The sequence below is a fragment of the Rhipicephalus sanguineus genome, chromosome 4 (assembly GCF_013339695.2).
Source record: "Rhipicephalus sanguineus isolate Rsan-2018 chromosome 4, BIME_Rsan_1.4, whole genome shotgun sequence".
Taxonomy (NCBI): Eukaryota; Metazoa; Arthropoda; class Arachnida; order Ixodida; family Ixodidae; genus Rhipicephalus; species Rhipicephalus sanguineus.
This window is the reverse complement of record NC_051179.1, coordinates 31,302,706-31,326,938: the sequence shown is the minus strand read 5'-3', so window position 1 is coordinate 31,326,938 and position 24,233 is coordinate 31,302,706. Positions and strand designations below refer to the sequence as shown.

General features: G+C 45.0%; 1 protein-coding gene across 1 annotated transcript in view; it reads left to right on the top strand.

Moving 5' to 3' along the window:
* LOC119389710 (dnaJ homolog subfamily C member 11) overlaps positions 1 to 24,233 on the top strand; it is a 37,720-nt gene that overhangs the window by 3,201 nt on the left and 10,286 nt on the right. Inside the window, exons 5-12 of the mRNA XM_037657075.2 lie at positions 143 to 210; positions 1,192 to 1,366; positions 4,028 to 4,095; positions 7,205 to 7,269; positions 10,343 to 10,467; positions 10,939 to 11,018; positions 16,174 to 16,290; positions 18,674 to 18,829. Of these exons, the coding sequence (XP_037513003.1) occupies positions 143 to 210; positions 1,192 to 1,366; positions 4,028 to 4,095; positions 7,205 to 7,269; positions 10,343 to 10,467; positions 10,939 to 11,018; positions 16,174 to 16,290; positions 18,674 to 18,829 (854 nt within the window). The remainder of the gene's footprint in view (positions 1 to 142; positions 211 to 1,191; positions 1,367 to 4,027; positions 4,096 to 7,204; positions 7,270 to 10,342; positions 10,468 to 10,938; positions 11,019 to 16,173; positions 16,291 to 18,673; positions 18,830 to 24,233) is intronic.

The following is a 24,233-nucleotide window of genomic DNA, read 5'->3' as shown; positions in this document are numbered from 1 at the left end:
ATTCTTAAAAACACCTGACTCAACCCAATTCTGTGTAGGCAGTTCCACATACCTGATCTGTGCGAGTGCCCAATGCACATTGCAGTTTTATAAAGTCATAAGTTCAAGTTTGGATATGCCTTACCTCTTATAATTCTTGCAGGGAAGCATCAGCGTCGGCATTGATGCCACTGACATTTTTGAGGCCTACTATGACGATGATACGAGAGGGTGAGACAACTCTCATTTGCATCCCCCTTCATGCATGGTTTGGCGAAAGCCATAGATGCCTAATCAAACACGAGAAGTGACTGTCGGTGTCAACACAATTGATGCAATAAATCATCATCATGTGATGAAGTCACCCTATGATATCGTCATGACGTCACAGATCACTGAAATTTGTGACATCATCATGACATTATAGTGACATCACGTAATGTGATGTCATATAATGCTGTCGTCACATGACATCGTCGATTGGTCATAGTTAGGTCGATCCAGGAGGCACGTGAGGTGCAGAAAGCTTGCGATGTTGTTGATCTTGGAGGTGGTGCAAAGCCATGCTAGGCTTAGAGAGAATTCGGGAGCAGGTTGATGAATACAGTTGACTGAGAAGAAAAACATGACTTTTGCGTTTGAGTCATCTTAGGCAAATGCATAAGGGACCCTGTGAGGTTCTTGCCACTACCTTTCGATTACAGTCGCATCCCATCAATCTGACCTCACCTAATTAGACGTTGCAATTATATTGAACATACCGTATATTGCCAATTATAAGTCGAAGTTTTTTTTTCATAACATGACCTTCCAAAGTTCGGGGATCGACCTATACGCAGAATCATAAAGTCGACTTATCTGTGGGGTCCGACGAAAGGTCGTCGTCCTCAGATTTCCTGCTATTCGATGCATCGATGACGTCAGCCACACAGGCAGCAGAGTCGTGGCAACAGCTATCTCCCAACGCGCATGCGCCGCTTCCGGAGCCGGACATTTTTGCGATCTGCCACGACGATCGCGAAACTATAGCGAAACCACGTGAGGCGAAATTACAGAGCGCGTTTAAAAATCACCGCCGCGCGGCATTAATGCGAACTGCTTGGGAAACACGGTCACCTCTGGGTTTCTGCAGAAAGACAAATTGATTGTTTGAATTTTATTTCTGGTGTTTGTCCTTTCACTGATTACCATCTTTCGCATGTTGAACGGCAGGTATTTCCCACAAATGGAAATCAACAGCATGACCATCAACCAGTCAATCGAAGCACCTCTGAGCCTGAATGACACGATTACAATGAGCGGGAACCTGTCGGCCCAAAATGGAACTGGGAATGGGAACATTGTGTGCTCCCTACGGCATGTTGTGTCGACGAAAATGTGGTCGGAGGTATGTGCGCTTGATAACTTGTGGTATTTTTGTCGACCTTTCCTTACACAAACACTCTCTCTTTGATAGATATGTGGCCCATTACAAAGCCGAGTCAACCTGATTCTTACGTCATGCCTTGTTAGATACGTTTTGCGGTAAACCTCTGGTTACGACTAGAAGTGCTCGAAGATGTAAACGAGAGATGCACATACAGCATACTTATAAAACCAGATGACTCTTTGCAAATGCGTTTCTCTCCAAAATAGGAAATCGTGCTCTGGGCTAAAAACGGAAGGAAGCCTATGTCTGGAAGAGCGCAGTGAGAGGAGCACCAGGTGCAATGTCTTGGCAGAGTATGAGAATCGGGGTGTAGTACATTATAAGAAGTACTAGTTAGTTTTCATAATTGATTGCCCGGGACTGCTTTTTAGCTTCAAGAAGCACGATAAGAGAACTGCTGGGTTTTTTAATAGTAGTGATGTGTGGTCTGCCCATAGGACCGGGGAGCAGCCAGGCCTCAGGCAGAAGTAGAGTTCATGAGCCGGAGCTGATAACAGGAACTTTTATTTACATGATGATTTGGTAGCGTGTGGTAGCCTGTAGTAGCGTGCTTGGAGCGTCTCGACGCTTGCGTTATAAAGTTTGGGCCTTCTCAGGATTCCCTGTTGGAGAAAACAATCAAGTCCAGGACAGTCCAATCAACACGTTTTCATCTCCGCCCACTAAAAGAAAAGTAAGCACTGCCTCCTTCCTACTCCAGGAAAGAGAGAAGCGACACGGTGCCCGGACAGTGCCCAGGAAGTGAACAAAAGACACAATAGGGCACTATACGCACAGTGAAGGGATCCCGGGGGTGCACATGCCTGAAAGCTGCTTGTGCTTTCAGGTGTGCTGTCAGGTGCAGTCTTTCCTTGCCTCGATGTGTCGCCGGCACAAATGACGGCCAGCTGCCGGTCGGGTCACAAAGCCAAAGACACCGCGTAGTGTGGGAAAGGTGCGCGATGAGGAATTTCCGGCGCTCGGCTAATTGTCCGGTGCATCTCGCAGAAGGCTGAACAAAGCAGTGCACAAGTGACTGCCTCCTCCCAGCAACTTCCACTGCAAATAGTTCATCTCCAGGCCATAAAACCGTCAAACTCAGCAAAGTGTGTCCAAGGCAATTGACGAGGGAGCTGACAGCCTTGAAGGGTTCAGGACACAATTGCAGTGTTGTCGCCGCATCTGGTGCGTTTCGGGGAACGTTGACAGCGAAGAAAGCAAGGCAGATGCCGCCATACCATTCTGATGGCCCAGTGGCGCCAAGCCGTAAAAGCCAACCATAACAGTAGAGAACTTGTGTTAACCGTGTCATGAACACATTCAGAGCACGCTTATAAGATTAGAAAGTTGTAGGTTGATTGAATCTGCCAAAATTTTGTTCATTTTTCCGTAAGCAAAAGAGGAAGCTGCGGTTGGAGCCATTAAGACTTGCATGTACTCATGCATCTTATGTAAATTTATGACATGCTTCTGTAACCTTGTAAGCTATTCTTACTACTGTAGTACAATTGCATCATGTATATTTGCCACTTTGTTTTCTTATCGTGCTCTGTATTGGCTCATCTACTTTCTTTGGCCATTGTCATATTTCAGATTAACATCTCAGCGAGCACAGGAGAATCTTGGTTTTAATTTTCTGTCGCCAGTGACAGTTTACTACCAGTGAGCAGCACTAAAAGCATTAACACTGCTTCTTTACCTTAGTGGTTTATTAAGCCATCAGTCTTTAGGATGACTGGCAGAGGTTTAGTGCCACAGGATTGGTGCGTGTTTTTTAAGGCATGGCCAACATTGTAGCAGTCAATGCGGCAATACGCAAACTGTAGTGTACATAGTAACAGGAATCGCACAGTGGTAACTTTCACACTCTTTACATTCAATGCATCACAACTACACCTGCTACGACGTACTATGCGTACAGTGCTAAAATTCAAACAACAATCAATGCCTTTTACATGCAATTACAAAGAAGTGTGACGTATAATCACTTTGTAGCCAGTGTCTAAGCATGGAATATAGCTAGTCCCGAGTGTACATTGCAAGGTTCCATGTGAGGTAGTAGTGCTGCGTATTGTTTCAAGTTTTTTTCCGCATCTTATATACATGTTAATGTTTTAATCCATTTCACGCGCTGCATATCCCTCATTATTTTAATAATTATATTATTTTATGCACCTTTAGGGCACACAATGTTAGGCCCTTATACAGCCACTAAACATCATCATTGATCACATCCCACACCATGACCTTGGCACACTTTGGCCATCATTGGTCCTTGCACCATAAAGCACATACTATATCCCAAGTGTACATTCTTGGAGGCTGAATTAAGTGGCTGTTACAAATGTGGCTGAAACTGGATATAAGATGAAGCATTGCAGCACTGAGGAATTCTTCGTGTCTCAGTTTTCCTGCACTCTATGATTGCTGTGGAGAACTAGCTTCGTTCGAGATGTTTCCACCTCAGTGTGTTTTTTGCAGTAACGTTGTGTTTACTGAAGTGTGCCAGGCCTTCCACCTCAGCGTGTTTTTTGGAGTAACGTTATGTTTACTGAAGTGACCCAGGCCTATTGCGCTATTGCTCTTTACGTGTGCCTAGTTTCTAAACTTTTGTGTTTGTTGCTTCACTGACATTTGCAGTTTGAAATCGGTGCTGGGAATGGCCTCCTCTGTGGAGTCAAGGGCTTCCGAACACTTTCTAAGAGAAGGTCGGTAAGGCCATTATTTCAATTGTCTTTGTCGTGTGGTTCGGCTTGCTGCTTGAAGAACATAATGTGTCTGTGTACGCATGCGTGCATGTGCTCTGCTTATAAAACAAAATATAACGAATGAAAAGTGCTTACTTGCAACTGTTTTGTTTCAACAAAAGGTAATGCTGATAAACAAGAAAGCCAGAACTGCCTATTCAGCATTATAAGCCGCATAATGAGGTATAAAATGTTGGAAAAGCATGCCTGATTTGTCTGTCGACAGTAGCTGACGCCCTTAAGGTAAAAGGAAAAGCAGAAAATTCTTAAAAATGACATAACAAATAAATAAAACGAAATTTTTAATGGCAAGGTCTTTAAAGTGAAGGTTACAGAGTATTCAAACACAGGACTTCTAGTGCAAGTCCAATGCTGTAACACCTGCGTGACAGGTGTGTACGTCGAGGTTGTGAATGGAACACTCCTCAGAAATTCTTGCAATGCAAGCTGATGTGTCGAGACTAGGGATGGGCGAATATTCGGGCGTTTCGAATATTCGAACGAATATTACAGTATTCGAATTCGCTTCGATACGAATTTAGGATATTCGAAATTTCGAAGTGTTAGGAATGAACGAATATATATGTATGCATTTGACCACACATGACTCTCTGTAAAGGTGGCTTCGCTGCAGCGTCTGGCTGCTGTGCCGTGAAACAACCCATTCAGGGGAAATCTGCACTGCCGTGAAGCCACACTTCAAGGTTAAATGCACATATCTTTTTAAGTTTAAAAGCGTGTTGTATGGGCTTATATCAATCAATCAATCAATCAATCAATCAATCAATCAATCAATCAATCAATCAATCAATCAATCAATCAATCAATCAAAGAACTTTATTTTCACCAAAAACAAAAACATTTACAGTGAAAAAAAGTGGTCGGGAAAAAAGCTGAGCTCGAAAAAGCCCCAGCCACCCACTAAGTATAGTAATGCACTAAGTATAGTAATTTTTAAAATGTAATGTATTGCACCACTTATAACCGTACTGCTATTCAAATCTTGATACTATTCAAGGCTGCTTCCACTTCATTTCAAACCAAAAAAGTGACTCATACCTAGTTCCAATCCTTAAAAATATTGTGCAAGGGTCAGGACAAAAATGCTCATTTTGCTCCTTCATGCTCAGTATGCAGTAATTACTATTCGAACTATTTGATTCGAAATTATTCGACCAAATCACTATTCACTTCAGATTCGCTTCGAACCTCAATTTCACTATTCGCCCATCCCTAGCGAGACGCTTAATTCGTCTTCATTTCACCATGGATGCATGGGCCTCACTGGTTCTATGCTATGTGTGTCAATGTCGTCAATTCTTTGCTAGTTATTAGCACAACCGCTACATGGTATGCTGTCAGGGTTCATCATTGTGCTTAGTGATCTCTAATTCCATCACCAATAAAGAACACCTAATTATTATTATGGTCACAATTAGTACCGTAAGACTGCTTGAGGTGCCTTTTCACTGTTGGTGATGTCATGCGACCACTATCCTAATGTCGGACTTTCCTGAAAGTCTTATGGATTGGAGTGTGCTTAGCTACAGAAATCGCAAAACAAAGTGAATGCATCGTCAGTGCTTAGCTCATTTGCCTCGATGATGGAGCCAGGAAAGTGTGGTTTGGTGCTTGCATTGAGGTTATGCACACGTATGCTATAAGCACACCAGCATTCCTGCTGTGTCCATGCATTAGTATGAGTGGAATGGGCAGTAATTGTTAGTCTCACATCACGTGCAGACCTCAATATGACGACGTCATACGTGCCGTGAAAAGACTTTGCTATGTTGCAAACTTCATTGCCTCAAGGTTTCAGTCTTTCAGTTGTGCAAATGTTCTTGCGCATACGTAGAACCTTTCTGTTCCGTTGCATTTTGCGTACATGCATTCGTGAAGATATATTATGAGCTACATTAAAAGCAACATCGATCAATATGAGCACTCATTATCACACAAAAGTACTACCGCTACAGTTGCGAGAGAAAGAGTACACTGTTTTTGCGTGCCAAAGAACACAGTGGGTGTTCTGTACACCAAACATCACTCTAGATGTCGAAGCAGCATGTGACCTATTTGAAAATATGTACCCCTTTCTTACCTGTACAACGCCCGTCACGTTTTGACATTGGTGCAGTTTGCCCAGATTTGCTCACTTTGCTGTTTCGAAACATCATCGCAAAGCTTTGTTGAAAAGCTCTACACGTTTAAAAACACATCCTCATTGCATGAAAACTCTCAACCATAGTTGACTGAAACACTGGCTTATTCATGCAGACATAGGAAAGGTCATGCCAAAGTAAATGCTTATACACTGTTGCCTCATCTTTGTTAGCTTCAAAAAAAGTGAAGAGCAGTGGAGGTGCAGAGGCTGAAAGGGGTACTGACAAGAAAATTTTCACTTGTTGCATTTCTTTTGCGTCAAATAAAAGACAGTCCTCAAGAGCCTAGAAAATGTACTGGTAAGCGTGAAAGTGCCCTGAAAAATTAATTATATGTTCTTAAAAGCTAGTTTCAGTTTGTACTGTACCCGGACGTCACGACACCGCATGAGCTTCTTGTCACGTGCTCGCTCAAGATGTCATGACGTTTCCATGGCCACTCCACTGCATGGCTCCGTTGGCTACGCATGAGCAGTGACACGAGCAGCCATTTTGTATGTTTTGGTGCCTGACGCCATCACAACTAGCCATACTGGCACCTGAAGTTACCAGAATTGACACTGTAGCCTGATGTCACGCTAGTGTTGATGTCAGTGGGTGCACCACGCAAAAATTGGCTTTAATATCAACATAAAGTATCTTATCAGCATTTACTCAGCTTCACACTTGCTCAGAGCCATCTCTGTATAGAAGAGATCTGTATGACGGAGTAAACTAAGCTTCGAAAATTGGCGTCAGTACCACTTTAACGCATTGTTCATATTTAGCTACAGTTTATTGCAATTAAATGAGGAAGTAAGCTCTGCAAAATTCCTCCTCTCACAATCTTTGCAATCTGTGTGTCTAATACGTGGTCCCCAAGTATGTCAGGCATATGGTCGCATCTTTTTACTGACATCTGTTTGCAGCTTTGCGTCGGCTCAAGGGCTGCTCCAAGTCACTCCTATTGGCCTGCGGCCAGGCTGCAACATTGGTAAGTCTTTTCTGCTATCTGACCTGGCCTGTCATCTTTCCAAGTGGGCAGCTGTATGAAACAAGCCTAAGCCACCATCGAAATTTTGAATTTTACTATTTAGCTAGCGTTGTGAAAGATGCAGGCCTTTACTCCAAGATCAGGCTGCTATGATAGCTTTAAAGGGCCCCAAACCACCTCCAATATTTTTTTAGCATTTCGAGTAAACATGCGCATCAAGTTTAGAATGCCAGTACTATCAACAATGCGAAATGCGGCAGCGCTACGCACTGTGTGCATGCCACAAAAAAAAAAAAAAAAGCAATCTCGTGCTCCTCTCCAGCCCTTTCAGGTACAGTCGAACCCGCTTATAACGAACTCGAAAGTGTCGCAAAAAGTGGTCGCTATATCAGTAGTTCGTTGTATATGGACTCGCCTTTAAAAAAGTGCGCTTAGCGGCCAAGCCGTTTTTTTCTTTTTTCTGTGCACTTTTATTAAAGTGCACCCAACCCCTCCGGTGACAAGCTAAGCTTTTTCGCGTTGTGAAACGCGCCCGCTACGTGCTCACGAGTGAATTACCCGCCTTTGCAATGACCTGACACCGTTTCATCGAAGCGCGGTACTGCCACGTGGAGCCGATCATCCCTGCCTAGTTGCGTGCAGCGCGTCGCCTACTCGGCTCGCGGAGTCGCTGCCGGGCCGCTTGCTGTATGCCGCATGCGCGCGTTTGTACGTTCTTTGTGCCTCCTTCACTCCGGTCTGTGTACGGGTGCGGCAAGTAGCCTGTTTGTTCAACGCGGCGAAAACAAGCATTTTGCAAGCAATGCGCACTCTACGTCTCCGCGATGCTCTCGCGGCCCTGCACGACAATGCGCGGTGCACTTGAGTTGTCACCTAGTCAAACACGCAGTATACACTTGCTGTCAGTGCATCGACGTTTCTCGGTCGTAGCTGCAGGTGGTCGTAGCTGCAGAGAACGGTGTCAGGAAAGGTTACCGTGCGAAAGCTGACCGCAAGGCCTCCTTTTTTTTTTCCCTCACTGCCATTCTGCCACTGAAGAAAAGGCTGGAAAGTGAGCGACCTCGCTCGCAGCGTCCAAAATCAGCGTGCGGTGCTCGCCAATCAGGGATATCTTAGTCGCAAGTAAACTGGAGCGGGGCATGCGCAAGCGCGCGCCCCTCTGACACTTTAGGAGGCCCGTTTTAACTTTTTTTTCGCTTCGTATGCGCCATATTTTTACCGCGGCCGTGTCTGAAGTGTTCGTTGTAAAAGTAGGAGGCTTTGAAAAATGTTCGCTATATATGGACGCAGCTTCAATGGTTAGCATTAGAAAATCGTAAGTGCACCCAAATATGGTCGTTATAACCGATAGATCGTTATACGTGGGATCGTTATAAGTGGGTTCGACTGTATTGCCATCGCTGGCCGTGGCGTCACTTGCAGAAGGTGTTGATGGTGACATCCCAAATATCTGTTCGTATGCTAGCAATTACGCGCGCTCCCTGCTCTTACTCCTCGCATGGTGAGGAGGAGTACTCAGAGAGGAGGAGAGAAGAGCCGATGAACTGAGTGTAGTGAAGGAAAGAGCGAAACGAGCACGGGCCACATTTCGATCATGAGAAGCGTGCAACTGCACTATTACGCTACCATTCTGCAAAATTTTCACGGCTATGTGTTCGTTGTAGACTCGTGCACAGCTGCAACACCACGACTAAATTTGGACCTCTGGGTTGCTTGGAGACCCTTTATCACTAATGGGGTGTACTCAAAGGGGAGGAGCACTCCTCTACAGGTCCACCTCTCTGAGTTGGACCTGTATTTTGTTTTAAATGGCTGTGTACATACCAGCCCAACAGCGAACTCTCTCGAACAGGAGCAATCTAGTGCATGAGACACAAGAATTCTGTGCATTCACACACTATCTCATATACCATGCCACCTTGCTTTCTGATGCAGAGCTGAACAACAGGTGCACTAAATGTGTGACTCAAAAAAGAGGCTGAAGAGCTGTGCATAACATAGTGTTTGCACAAATAAAACATGAAATTATTTTCTGCTCTCCCCTTCTCTTCTCCCTATTCGCACTACGAATTGCGATAAACTCAGCCACTAGGCAAGCAGACTGTGCAGGAAAGTCCACTTCTCAACAACAGGTGGCAGAGGTTTGGTTGCAAACACTGAATACGAGCGCTACGGCTGCTGTGCCTGAAGATGACCATCTTCCTATACCTTTGAGAATCGAAATGAATACTGTATTTAATAATGTAAGAGCTGTATCTGCAGTAAAAAAATTTTTTAAGCAATGTTTCATCAAGGACGTTGCACAATAGTAACAAATCTTTACACATGAATTTTTAGTCAAATAACATATTCTTTAACATCTGGGATTAATGCGTTAAGTAGTATTAAGGAGCGAAGCAAACTCCTGGGGAGCTATTCATGAACTATCTATCTAGTGGACACGTCCATTTCAGTGGAGCATATTCTGTTGCTCAACAAAGTGGCTAGCTGTGACGTCGTTGCGCTCTTGACTACATCGATGCACCGAACCCACACAGCACACTCCATGCGTTAAAATAAAGAAAGTCGACGAAATGTATAGTCACAGGATTCTTAAACTCTAGAAGTCTCTCCTTGCATTTGAGAACAATGCAGGGAAAGCGTACTAACCTTCGCAGGTGCGTTAAATGGGTGGCCGCATTAAACCTTGTTCGAGGGCTAACACGATCACACAATCAGAGTGGCCTCCGAGATTCGTGTGGGCAAAAATGGATCTCTGGAGGCTGCATTCATTGTGTTGAAGCGCATTCCGTCCCTCTCATTTGCGTCGAGAGTTGTGAAAGCTCCGAGATGTCAAAATGACATTGCGGAAGAAGAACCGGAAACAGGGGGGCACACTGCTTGCCGAGCTCCAGCCAATCAGTGGTGGCCGAAATGGACAGAATGTGAGAGAGCCATGTAGTAGAAGACCTAACCTGCACCACTAATGTATCGCAGGGAAAACCGAAATGGACAGTCCATAAGATTGACACATCGAGGATAGCTCCCCTGACCTCTTAAATGTAACCTCTACTTTCTGGCATTTTAATCACAGTGGTAGCACGACAGCTGGGCAAGCACACGGTGGGCTACCTGACGTGGAAAGCTGGATTACAGTCAGCCATGAACACCACAGTCGTTTGGGACGCCAGCTACGGCCACTTCATCGGTGCACTACAGGTACTCAAAGTTGGTTATCGACGTAGAATTTGTTCAGTAGTGCTGAGTTTATATGGTACTGCAAACTTGAGGCTTGAAGGGACAGTGGTTAGTCTGGTATTGATCACTTTATCAAAACTCTGTGTTTCATCAGCTGAGACAATTCTGTTATCTGTAGAGGCGATGAAAGCTGAAGTTCCATTTCGAATTCTGCGTTTGGCCCCAGCACTGATATCATATCTAAGCCTTTTCTTTTTAGTCAGGAAAAGTACAAAAGTTGCCACATTGCTTTTTTTTTACATACCTATACAACTTTCTTGCTATTGATAAAAATTTTATTGTATCATATCTACACTATATAGGAACTACTAGGCCTCCTGTGCGGCCTTAATTTTTGTGGCAGTTGGCAATGCACTTGGCATCTAGCGTTATCAAAGACTGTCTTTGGGTAATAAACTTGCTTTTGCTTGGCATTTCTCCCTTGCTTTTTAGCTTGGAATCCCAAACACTTTTGCGATGGTCAGCTACACCTACAAGTTTCCCGACGAAGGTCGGTTAAAAGGCAGCATAAAGTGAGTACATATCTGAAACACAGTGTTCTGAAAGGGTCTTGCGAACAAATTACTGCTTTTCCCCCCTCCTGAAGCGTCGTCATTGTTGCACATCAACATCATCATCATCATCTGCCTTCATCACGCAGCACCTCTCACATAATTAGCTCATGAAGCATGGCTCGAGTTGTAAGCCACGTTGTGAGCACGCCCTCAGGCTTAGTTAGATGGATGTTGTAGCCACAACTCCACTCTTTGCTTTGCCTTTCACTCCTAATAATAAGCAGGGATGACAACACATGTCAGATGTTGTCATGTGTCACTGCAGAGGTGACAGCTTTCCTATAACAAAAAAAATGTACTTAAACGGTATGTACGTATTTTCTCGCATATAAAGCGGCCACACCCCTAACTTGAACTCTACAAAAAAAAAAAACATGCATATAACCCCCACATATGACTGGCACCCCCAATTTCTAAGCACATTTTTCCGTTTTTTTGGTGCGGGTTATATGCAAGAAAATACAGTATTTGTTGCACTGATTGTATTGGTACTAGTTGCTGTTTCAGGCATCTTAGCTCATATTAATGATTTCCACAGCAGCTCTCCCTAGCTGTCATGTCATTTTTGTTTTTTGTTCTGCAACAGTGACAAAAATGAACCTGGGCAGGCCAAGTAATGCATAGGACAGGTAATCAATGGATGCTTAGAGAAACGGAATGGATGCAGAGGGATGGGAAATGCAGCCGAGGATTGCAGAGAGTTAGGTGGGGTGATGAAATAAAAAAGTTTGCAGGCATAAGTGATTATTATATAATTTTTTTGCTTGCACAGGGCAGGGTATATTGGAGATTATTGGGGTAGCCCTTCGTCCTGCAACGAACAGAGAACAGGATGATGATGCGCAGTTATGTACATAGACAGCAGAGCCAGCAATGGGCATGTCTGCAAGGGTTGTATAGCTAGGTTTACATAAACTTTGATAGATATACAATAGAACCTCATTGATATGTTTTTCAAAAAGGTGTGAAAAAGATTGCACTACATATCCAAGAATATCCAGGAATGTACAATCCAAGTCACTTAAATATTTTGCGCTTTTGCTTGAAAAGTGTTATTATTTATTTTACTTTAGCATGAAGCTTTATGCTCATGGTTCATTTGATGTCCACAAGCACTGGCTGTAACAACACGCTGGCAGCGCCAGGAGTGGAAAGCAGGCGTTCTGTTCCATGCTTCATTATCTGAGTACACCGCAGCTCCAGGTACATTATGCAAAGAACACATAACACAGGGCACACAATAAAAACATCATTTTCATGGCTTGCCCAGTGCACACGCATGATCTTCAATACGTTGGTGTGCTGCCACCCAGGCCATGTTGTGCTCAGCCACTTGCATAGTAGTTCATGTTGTCTCGAATATATTTATTGTGCTGAGAGATTTGCACATCTCAGTTATTGCCAGCGTTTCAATTATTGCCAATTATTAGTGTGCATTGTATTAGTGCATCTGTTCCCACAGCAGTATGTTTCCAACCACATTGCTACATGCGTGCTGCCAGAATTGCACTTATCGCGTTCAGGTTGGCAGCGGTAGCTGAGAATTTGATGCGTAACAACCCACTTGGATGAGAGTGCGGCCGAGTTTTCTCGAGGCACGGGTGGGCGACCACTGCGGGAAAGCTGCTGCAGAGGACTGCCACCACTCTAGACTGCGCGTGCTTTGCGAGTTCTTTGTTACACACAAGATCTAGCAGCTGGAAAGCATACTATAGGATCAAAATTTGGCGATTAAGCAATCACTGGTGCCGAATCATGGTGTTTTCCAGGAACACATTGAAAAAGAAGTGTAAAACTGTAATAGGCCATTTCTTATGTTGCCAGGCACGAACGTTAGCGCCGGAAAATCGTACGAAATGTGAACGTATAAGAATGTTTCTGCAGTATATGACTGCTCTCTTGTGTGTGAGCTTATCAGAAAGTCGCCAGCAGAGGCCACAGTAAAAAAGAATTTCTTTTGCCTATTCAAGGATGTCACCGACGAATCGGCGACGATTACAAAACTCACCAGCGCGAAGTTTGGGCAGAGAAGGATTCCGGTGTCAATGGCACTTTGCTTCTGCTCAAGTAGGGGCAGACATAGTACTCTACTGGTTGCATCATTTGTTGTTCAGAAAGAGCGCGTAAACACAGGAACACTTGGTTCAAGTGAAGCGTGTTCTGTAGCAGCGATTGTGGAGGCAAAGAAGTGCTTGTGCTTCCTTCTCTGCTTTTTTACAGCGAAAGCTGTTATGAGATCATTTCAGCGGCAGTTTTTGGCGCCGTAGTTGTCCGCCGCCGCAGCCGCCGGTGTCCGTAACCACTATCGCTCGAAATAAGAAAAAAAAAACGAAAGAAGAAAAAAATTCCAGGATGGAACGAGGTTCGAACCTGGGTCCTCTGCGTGGGAGCCCAGTATTCAACCTCTGAGCCATGCCGGTGCTTGAAACTGCTTTGCAAAAAGGTCCTACACAGGCTTCATGTCGGGAAGGAACCACATTAACATATGAAATGTAGCGTGGTAGAAGAGTAAAATAAGCACCAAGCGTCGCACAACGCGAATTCTGTAACCAGGCGTCACACAATGCGAAGTGCGCAACGAGTAGGTTGTTGAATGCTTCCAACCCATTAGAAAGGGCTCCGCCATAATTCTTCATCGTCATCACGCACAGTATCAACAAAGCGCATAATGCTTTACATGCATTTCGCAGGTACCACGGCTCTCCGTAGAATGACGAAAAATGGCATAGTGCCTGCTTCCCTACTTCACAAAAATTATAGTGATTTATAGCGTAGTGGGTTCCTCGCAAGTGCACTTGTATTGGTTGCTAGGAAGCCCACAAGCGCATGATCCATTTCCTCGGGGTCTCAGTAAAGTTCTTCCCCTCCCCCCCCTCTCTCTCCCACGTAAACGTATGTTATACAGCATGGCGGGAGAGGGAAATAGCGACTGGGCGTCACCCAATGCAAATCGCATAACTGGTGGGCCGTTTAAGCTTCCAACCCATTACAAAGGGCTGAGCCATAATTCTTCATCGTCATCAATCGTCGCGTCAACGAAGTGCACATAATGCCTTACAGACGTGTAGCTGGTGCCTCGCTTCTCCGCATAATGACGAATAATGGCTTTGTAGGTGCTTCCCAACTTCATAAAAATTGTGATTTATGGCGTAGTGGGTACCTTGCTAGTGTACTTGTATTAGTAGCCCCAAGTGAGAATACAACGGGGTCTAGAAACGCCGCTCTTCCAGCTTTCACTGTGACTGTGCTGCGGTTTCAGCGCAGGCCTGGCGTTTTTTTTTTCTCTTCACGCTTTTATTGCTATCGCCATCTGTTATCCTCCACTGCGCTGTGTTTCCTCAGTCGCTACCGTCCTCCCCCTGCTCCTCTTTCCTTTTCCTGCTCTCTTCACTATCATTGTCATTCATTCTCTGTCCACTCTGTGTTCATTCACATTTGTCCTCCCTTGCGCCCATCATTCTCTTTGTTACACTGACGATGAGGATGGCGCAAAACTCATGAATGGGTGTTAAGAGCTGTACTCTAAAAGCCTTCATTTACGCTCCTGCCCCGTGTAAGTAGCATCAACAAGGCAGCGTATCAGTCTCCGGAAGCGTAGATAGCTCGGCTAGTTGGTTCTGGTTATAACAGTGGAATGTGATACTGGCAAACAAGGACACGGACTAGTAGGAAGACACCAACAACGCCAGTTGGTGTCTTTTCAACTGAAGTCAGATGAAACTTAAGACGGCAGTTGAGGCCCTGCCTAGTGACCGAAGCGCATTAGCTGATTGACTCCACGATTAAAAAAATGGCCCCACTTACGTACTCAGCAATGTTCTCATATGGTGGGCTCACCAATCATCTAGCTTATGATGTCAATCTAGAGCATGCACTTAATATAATACATGCTTGTGTGCGTCCGCGTTTGAGATGGAAGTGCCACTGACTTCTAAAGTTGTGTGCAACGATAGGTGACTTCATGAAGACAGGTCAATTCATCACAATGTTGGCTCCAGTAACACAATGTCATAAGTGCATTTTACAAATGGCACAGAATGTAGCTCACCATCTTCAAAGAGTTACTATAACAGCCGCTGAGGTAAGGTTTGGTGTAGGAGTGGGCATTATGACTGATGTGCCTGTGAAGTTAAAGTATGGCTGTATATGTGCTGAAAATTTCATAAACAGGCCCTCATCATCAGTGCTACAAAGATGATTGGCACAAGGGAGGATGAAAGTGAGTGAACTTATTGGGCATATAGAAGATGGAGCTGTGGACTTCTCAGCCAAATTTTGTAGTCATGTGCAGCACGTGGAGTTCAAAAGTGAAGTGAAAGTTCGACCTTTGTATAAACACCTTCTTTTCAAAGAGAGCTGCCATTGGCCAACAGCTGACATATCTAATTCATCAAAAAGTACGAAATTCGTCAAAAGAAGATAAAATTTTAGGGGAATATAGAGGCTTTAAGTGATGAAAAATTGTTAAACGGGGAATGTCGCCGGAGCCAGTCTTATGACTAGTGGCCTTGTCCTCATCTAAGTAGCGACATTGCCTGTCCAACGTTTTTTTTTTTTTGAATTTTTGCATCAACACTCCATAAAGACAAATTCATGCATGTGCACATATAACATCGTCACTGACATAAAAACAAACTGCATCATCATTATCTTCAGCCTGACTGAGCCCACTACCTGGCAAAGGCCTTTACCGTGCGTCTCCAATTAACCCAGTCCTGTGCTGAGCTGCGGCCACGTCGTCTCCACAGACTTCTTAATCTCATCTGCCCACCTCACTTTCTGCCTCCCCCTACTGCGCTTGCCTTCTCTTCGAATCGAGTCAGTTACTTTTAACGACTAACGGTTAACTTCGCTTCTCACTACATGCCCTGCTCGTGCCCATTTCTTCTTGATTTCAATAAGGTGTCATTGACATACGTTTGTTTCATGACCCACTCTGCTTTCTTCTTGTCTCTTAACTACACTCTGCAAGTACCGTTATCTTTCTATCCGTACTGATGTGTGATTCTTCAAGGTCACTGAAGTTTTGCTATCCTTTTTGCACTGGCTTTGTGACAACTCCTATTAGGCTGTTACTGAGTTTTAGATATATTGTTCTTTCTTTTTTTTCCAGAGTAGGCACCTTCGGAGCAATTGTGGAATACGGTGTTGAGAGAAAGATATCCCAGCACAATACTGTGGGAGCAACGATGGTCATAGGCATTCCTACAGGAGTTACACTCAAACTGAGGTGAGCCGAGATGAACAAAACAAAATCACTAAACATTCTTGTGGGTCTCGTTGCATGCATTCAAAAACAAATCTTAATATGTATTACTGCTCATACTTGTGTCATTCTAATATAGTGCACTTGACCCTTGTTATGTATAACAAAGTTGAAGGGGGAGCCAAAATTGCTTTTTTATATCTATCACATCCCCCCTTGTCTGCACTACATGCTCAGTAAAGTGCACAACTTTGAATGCTATAGGGTTTATTACTTATTTACATAGATCCACGTGTGTGAACCTGACCCATCTCTGGATTGCACCTCGCGAGCAGAGCGGCAGTCGCTTGTTAGCACTTCCATAGCAGCCCTGTCAGTTAGAGCTGTGTCCCCCCCCCCCCCCCAGCCCGTTGTTCGTGTTGAGTTGCAACCACGACTGGTTTCATGCCAGTGGGGACAGAGACGAGTATTTTAACTGGAGGTGTTTATTCACTTTAGTTACAACACCACTGCCAATAGCAACAAATACACACAAAAACCTCTGCAGTAGAGAATTCCTCATGGGCTGGAACAAAAACAATAAACAAATAGCAAGCACGCATCAAGAAAGTAATAATGGCTCGCGCAAAGCCACTCCGACCCTGGGGCAGTGGTTTCCGCTCGAAGGCTGAGAGGTCGCAGGGGTGGTGGCGGGCGGCCATGCTCGTCGCTTGATTGAGATGCGTTTGGTCGCGCCTCTCGAGTCGATGGACCAAGAAGCATCGAGAAAGTGGTGTGCATTTCCAGAGGTGACGGGAGGCGTCTTCCCAGAAAAGGAGAGAGAAGGGAACAGGCGTCTCAGCTGCAGCATCCCAGCAGGGAGTGAAAGGTAGCGGGAGTGGCAAAATGCCCTCTCGACCGCAACCCCTCTCGGCACTGCACACATAAGCAGCTCATGTGCCAGGGCACGGCCGCTTCCTTAGATAATGCGCATGCAGTCCCAAAACATGCAAATGGGAAGATGGTGTTTTGGCCTGTGGTACCACTACACAGCCATGTGCGCAACTAAACTAATAAAACAGCGAAATAAGCTTCAGTGTAAGCATCACACGACTTCTTAGGACTCGACGTGACAGCCTTTGCGATGGCTGCCTTCCGTTCCAACGTGATTGTCTTTTGCTTCCGTCTTGTGCTTGTGTCATCAAAGTTGCTGCAAAACCAGCAGAACGGTCGAAGAGAACAGCTTGTGCACTAATACATGAAGGAAAAAATAGATGTCCATCGCGAACAGGCAACATGCAGCACACAATGCAGCATGAAACACATGGCTTATTCAGGCTGATCACTCTGCTGTATCAACTACTGGACCAACAAACTTTGCCGTGCCAGGTTTGTTTGGCTGGCTTGTTGACTTGTTGCCTCCGAGGTCACACACATGTCGATACAATCTCGGAGGCCACATCTGCCTGCATCATGTTTGTGGCAGCTTGCCGCAGTGAGCGGAGTGGATGCTCTAGCCCATCTGACTGCCATTTGCAGGCAGTGATTACATTTACCTGTCTTACCACTAAGCATCACACCGCACAGCTTGGCATGGCCTCCGAGGTTACCATGTCACAATTTTGTAAACAACACTCGGCCGCACTTACTTGCATTGTGCACCATAGTGAGAGACGCAGTGTTGCTTGATGGCATATTCAACATGGGTGTTATAAGAGTATTGAACGGCCACACAGAACATGTGTTCATTATCGTGAAAAGCTACATAGTCAACACATAGGCAAGTTTAGTTCATTATATTCATTTAAAGGACAATTTTACTTCATTGAAATGAAATCTTAAGGGCATGAAGCTCTATGGGGATTCAAAAGAGAGTTTCGTTAGAACAATATTTGTGTGTAGTATGTATCGGCAGATGCCTATCCCCCTATGACTCGGCTATTGCCGAAGTGTTCCACAAGGGATTATTATTAGTACGTACTCGCATGGTTTCGGAATAATAATGGCCTCACATGGAAAGTGTCTGATGGCTCCACACCTATCCGATGAGGTACTATACGTATGAACATGAAATCAAACATGTGGTACTCTTACTGTAGAGGTGACCTACAGTCCTACACAGTTTATTTTTCTATGCTTAAGTTCTATAGAAGATGAGAGCTTGAAGAGATGGACAATTTTTGAACATGGGGTGTTGCTAGAGCCAACGTTTTGACAAGCGATCTTGTCTTCTTTAGTTTAGTTGCAGCCTTGAAGAAAAGACCACTTGTCGAAACGTTGGCTCCAGCAACACCCCATGTTCAAGAATTCTTCACTTTTTCATAGGCTTGTGGCGTTACTTTCATTGATCTATAGAAGGTGCACGTCAGCCATTGCATGCATGCTCATTGCTAATGAGTTGTGCTCTTGGACGCTGTTTTTCACACAGATTGAATCGGGCCACGCAGAGCTTTGTGTTTCCCATTTTCCTGTCTGAAGAGCCCCTTCCCAACGCCATATTCTACGGTACAGTGACACCCCTCGTGGCGTGGTACATCCTGCAGACCTTCGTGATAGTGCCTTACACACAACGACAGAAACAAAGGTGGGCCTCTCGCTCTCTTTAGTCGCTTTTTTTTTACTTTTACAGGAGATTAAAGGTGTAATGTATCCTCTATTAACCCTTTGAGGGCCGAATTTTTTTAAAAAAGACTTTCCCAGTTGGTCAAATTACTTTATTGTGGACTTTGATTGTACAAAATGCGTATAGTCTGGAAAAAATTGTAAAAAAAGATTGGGAACAGTATTTTGGTGTTAGCATCATTCAGAAATGAAAAATGTTCATTGGTACTACAGTAGACTCCCGTTGAGACGAACTCGAAGGGACCGCGGTCATCTGTTCGTCTTATCAGAAGTGCCCCCAAAAAGAGAGATGCTAACATGCCAAGTGCATCCAAATATGTTACTTGAAAACACTGAATGGAGTAGACTTACAATGGGGGCAAAAAGACAAGAAAAAGCATTTATTTGGCTCATCTAGATAAAAACTACGCCTTTAAGCAGAGTATTTACACGAATCTTATGAGCACCCAATTTCGCGGGTTCAAAAATAAAAAGCTCATGAAGATATTTGCTACCATATTTTAATGATAAAACTGTAACGCGCTCCTATGTTGACGATTAGAAAAAAAAATTAAGAGACAAGCACAATTTTCCTTCAAAGAATGTAAAATTTATTGTCCTGGCTGGCTCTAAGATCACTTCTGGATACGCCTCGGTCGCGTGCTGTTGCCTTGACAGAGTCATTATACGCTGAGTTGCTTAAGAAAGTCTGCAAGGTTTTTTTCGAGGTCCGGATATTTTCCCGTTTTCGTCCCATAGTTACTTTTCCCGATCGACGTGCGGCTGAAGATATCCCATTGCGCTACTCACGGTCACAAGCCTCGCGCACACGAAAAAGACACGACGCAGCTCTATTCACTGTGCAAAATAGCCTTCCTTTGTCGTGCGCTTCCATAATCAAAATGGCTTATCACAATTTGCACTTCACTGGGAACAGGTACAACGCACACAGGCCCTACGCGAACCAGCGCGAATTGACCACAACCACAGAATACACACAGAACACTTATGAATACATGTGGTCGGCCGCCATTGTGTGACCGCGATGACAATGCCAATGCACCTGACCCCTCTGACGCCGCAATCGTGGTTTCGGTTTCGTACTCGATTGTAATGCACAGACCATTTTTGTTCCTGTTGTGGCTTCCTTTTTTTCCCCACTCCCCTTGCCTTTGCCCCTCTGACCATGACGGAGGGGCCCCAAGCTCTTGTGTTCGGTTCTCCTTTGTACTCCAGCTGGGAAACCGAAGAACGGGGAGGAATACAAAAGGACGCAGTGGCTTGGGGGTCCAAGTTGTAAATCCCCCTACTCTTTTTGTTGCTTTCTTTACTGATAAAGCCCACACCTCCCCCACCCACAGGCTGGGGGTGAGGGGGTATACTGGCTTTATCCGCTGACCGGTCTTCTTCGTTTATCTCGCGCCCTCCGCGTCGCGATTTGCTTGGCGTCTTTACTCCAGGAAGCGCTTTTTTAAAATCTTTTTTGCTTTTTCTGGGTCGCCTAAATGCCCCAGCAAGACTGCAGTGTTCGTTTCGCAGAATCGCTAGCGTTTTCGATCACCGCGAAAGTTCGTCTTAACAGAAGAGTACAGTTGGGCAGTTCGTCTTAAGCGAATTTTTTTTTTTTCATTGAGTCTATGGGAAACCAAACAAATGGTCCTGTGTTGTTCGGTATAAGCGAGAATTCGTCTTAACCGAGTTCGTCTTAACGGGAGTTCACTGTATTTCAGAGCGTGGTATTCCTCGAAACACGGGTCTACGCACAGCGCCTTATTGCAGCCTGGACGCGTGAAACACGTGTCTGTTCTCCGCTTGGAGTGTCGAGTTGCATTTGGCCATATCTCCGCTTTACCGTGCACATGAGGAATTCGAAGGAAACTCAGTAAACAAGGAGAGTGAGAGTACTTCATGAGCGTAGGTGATAAACAGCAAGAATAGAGATTTTGCAAGTGAGAAAATTGCAAAAGTAGAAAGCAGAAAGTAGTCGCAACTATTTTTGTCAAGGGTACATCTCGTCACATGAACACAAGCCAATTCAGAAATAGTATTACTGTATACCTTATAACCATGATAAGGTTTCGACATGCCAGACCCCGAAATTTTCTTTCCTTCCTTTTTAACTCGCCAAAAACAGCAGAGAACAAGTTCACATGAGGGTTACGTCGACTTGTCTATTTGGCCACGGGGTTATTGTTGAACATCGGTGGCAGTTTTCTGCTCAACCAAGTCATACAAGTGGTATGCAGAGAAGAATGATAGGCCTCTTTATGAATGCATATGTCGACCTAACTTGGCATGGTAGAGTTCTGTAGTATAGCACTGAAAGCTTGGTTCACTGTGTCTGTACATCAGTCTCTTTGTTATGCTGACAATAACAGCTGTCATCAGCCATTATTATGTTGTGATCAGGATGCCACATAATCCGTACCTGCTTTTATCTTGCCACCAGGTATAAAAAAAACAGTTGTTTACTCAGCACGCTACTAGAATCGAAAGTCACGCCCCTTAATAAACGTAGAGTTGAGATGCGAACACATTGTGCTATTGTACAGCTTTCAAGGTGCAAAGTTCTGCAAACTACATAGATAGTGATGCTACCTGTGTATCTGTTTTAAAATCCTCAATAGGCAATAGTCCTGTGCCGTACAAGGATTACGCTTTTCATCATGAGCAAGAATCATTCTACAGATGATGACAGCATCTACTGTGAGAACGATGAGCTTCCCTATCTCATTGTGGTGGCAGGGGGCAGGATTGGGGGCGCTCGAGACCAACTGTGTGGTGGACTGAGTCAAAGTAGGTGGTGGAGACAAACCAAATACTATCAGGTGATCAGTCTCTGGCCAAGGGCGATACACGGCATCACAAAACTGGGGCACGGAATCTCACAGTGCATGTAAGGGCGCAGGCCTGGCGTTAAGATGCTGAGTTGGAGTTTGAGGACAAGTGGGAATGCATACTCGAGGACCTCGTGCTTAAATTTCTGGAGCCAGATGTTGTTGAGATCCATTTACCTTGAACTGTGTGAACCATACTCTGATGCTGGATAATGGTGGCAGCGGCCGGTCGAACTCGGGCTGTCATTCGTCGGCTGGCTGGTACATGGCTGCGAAGCTCAGTGGCAGCAGTGCATCGCCAGTTGCTTGTCCTTGCATCCAAAATCACCTGTGTAGGAATGGCAACATGACCGTGGCCATCGTAGCCACGCCTTCGTTGCTGGCTTCTTGATGAATGAGGTAAAGGCGGGAGGCTGAAGCAAATAGTAGGTGGAGGCTGTGACGTCTAGCTCTGCCAAGCAGCACAGCAGTCTATTCTCCTGCTTGTGGCACACACATCTCGAGCCACACGGCACTCCTCTTCTTTAGCACAACCAGGGGGGCTATTTTGTAAGCGTTCTGTCAAAGAACGGAGGCGGTCCGTTCTATCGAGCCGCATGTGATTGGTGGAGGCTCGTTTGACGGTCAAGACGTGAGAATAGCCATAGAACGGGCACAGAACGGCCTCCGGCTACAGTGGCTAGAATAGGGAAGTGTGAAGACCGCGCCGCCTGCGCTGACGCTCTCCACCGATGCCTCGACCGGCGCTGTCTAGGTGGCGCTGGTTGTAGCTTACACGTCGCTCGCTCGGCTCGCTGCAGCGAAGCTGCCATGTCAAGGCTGATTTGTGGCTCATATGGTTTTGTTTGCGGCGTAAATTTTTATTAGTGTCTCTACTATAATGCAGGGCGTAAGTGCCTCATAAAGAAATGAAATTTGCGGCAGATATTATCAAACATTATCACCGTATGGTATGACCGTACGCACAGTATCATAAGTGAAGCTTTACATCGTTCGCAAACATCGCGGCCAGCTAAGCTTGCCACTGCTTGCGATCGTTCCTTGATGCTGAGAAATGTAACTGATTGACATTTTGGGGGGATTGCCATTTCACAAGAAACAAGGTTATAAGCAACCTCAAGAAGCACGAAAAAAAAAATGCTACCATGACATTGATATCAATTTTCTTTTTTTGCATGAGTTAGTTTTCAAGAACTTAAGTATTCTTGCATATTCACAGTGGAAATATTTTTCAATTAACAACTGCACAGAAAATCTGAGAGCATTATACTCTTCTTACACATTTTATTTAAAGTTGGGCGAATCAAGGTAGGGAAGAAAGCTAGCACATTACAGGGTGATGCACATAACATCGCCCTTCGAAACTTGAAGTGCTTTGATCTTTCTCTTGCAGAACTTCTCTGTTTGTTTAGAGATTTCGTGAAGAAGTGAAGCCGTGTGAGAACAAAAAACTTGATTATGTTGCTCATCAGATCTTGCTTGTGTGCGTCGGGCACGATACGGATGGTACGGTCTGCATTGAGTTAAGAAGGGGCGTAGCCAGGGGGGGGGTTCAACCCCCCCCCCCCCCCCCCCCCGAAATTTATCAGTTTTGCTTGCTATATAGGCACGCACACATACAAACGCACGCACAAGCATACATAAAGAATGGTTGAACCCCCCCCCCGAAAAAAATTTTTGGCTACGCCTCTGGTCCCTTTAGAGCTTATTATAACTGAACTACGATGTGAATGTGTCCTCCAGTGCCTCCACAAATGAAAATAGTTCAGGTGACAGGTACAAAAGCCCTCCAACATCACAGAATGCTGTGAATGACGCAAGATCCTTATCTGCGTTCTCGAGGGATTTGAGCACCTGCTCAAAACAGTCCTGGCATTTCGTTGCATAAGTTTCCTCCGTGCCACATAGCCGGCCAAATAGTACACCAGTCTTCCGCCACTGACTTGCACAGGATACACATGGTCAGAGAGGAGAGTCGATGCCTGTAGTACACTTGCGTCCAGGTTTCCAGTGTCCAGTAAATTGTCAACATGGATGGCCACTTGATCAGTTCCAACTAATGACGTAAGTGTGTCACCTGCACAGTTGCACGTGTCTGGTGCTTTTACCAAATTGCAAAAGCTAAGGGAATTCACGGCAGTAAGGAACTGGATCGATGTGGGATGATCATTGCACCCGGATAACTGACGAATCATCCCGAATAGCTTTTCGATTGGATCTCGGGGATTGGAATGGCAGCATTCTTTTCCAAAGGCTCGCCTGCTCTTGGTATATTAGGCTGCCACTGCTGGAACAAATGGTCGTCTTCGGGACTCCAAACAATGAAAGCTTCTGCTTGCACGATTTGTACCCAGTTGAGCATCTGGGCACAAAACAGTGGCTCTGACGTCTGCTCATGGCACACACTCCGCAAAAGACATAACGTAAACACGACAAGGCTGTCCGACCAGCAAATGTAGCACGAAAGAACAGCGTAAACAGGCGAAAGAATCACGTCTAACCGGCGAGTTCCAGCATTGAACAACGTGCGCAGCCTGAGAGCCTGACGTG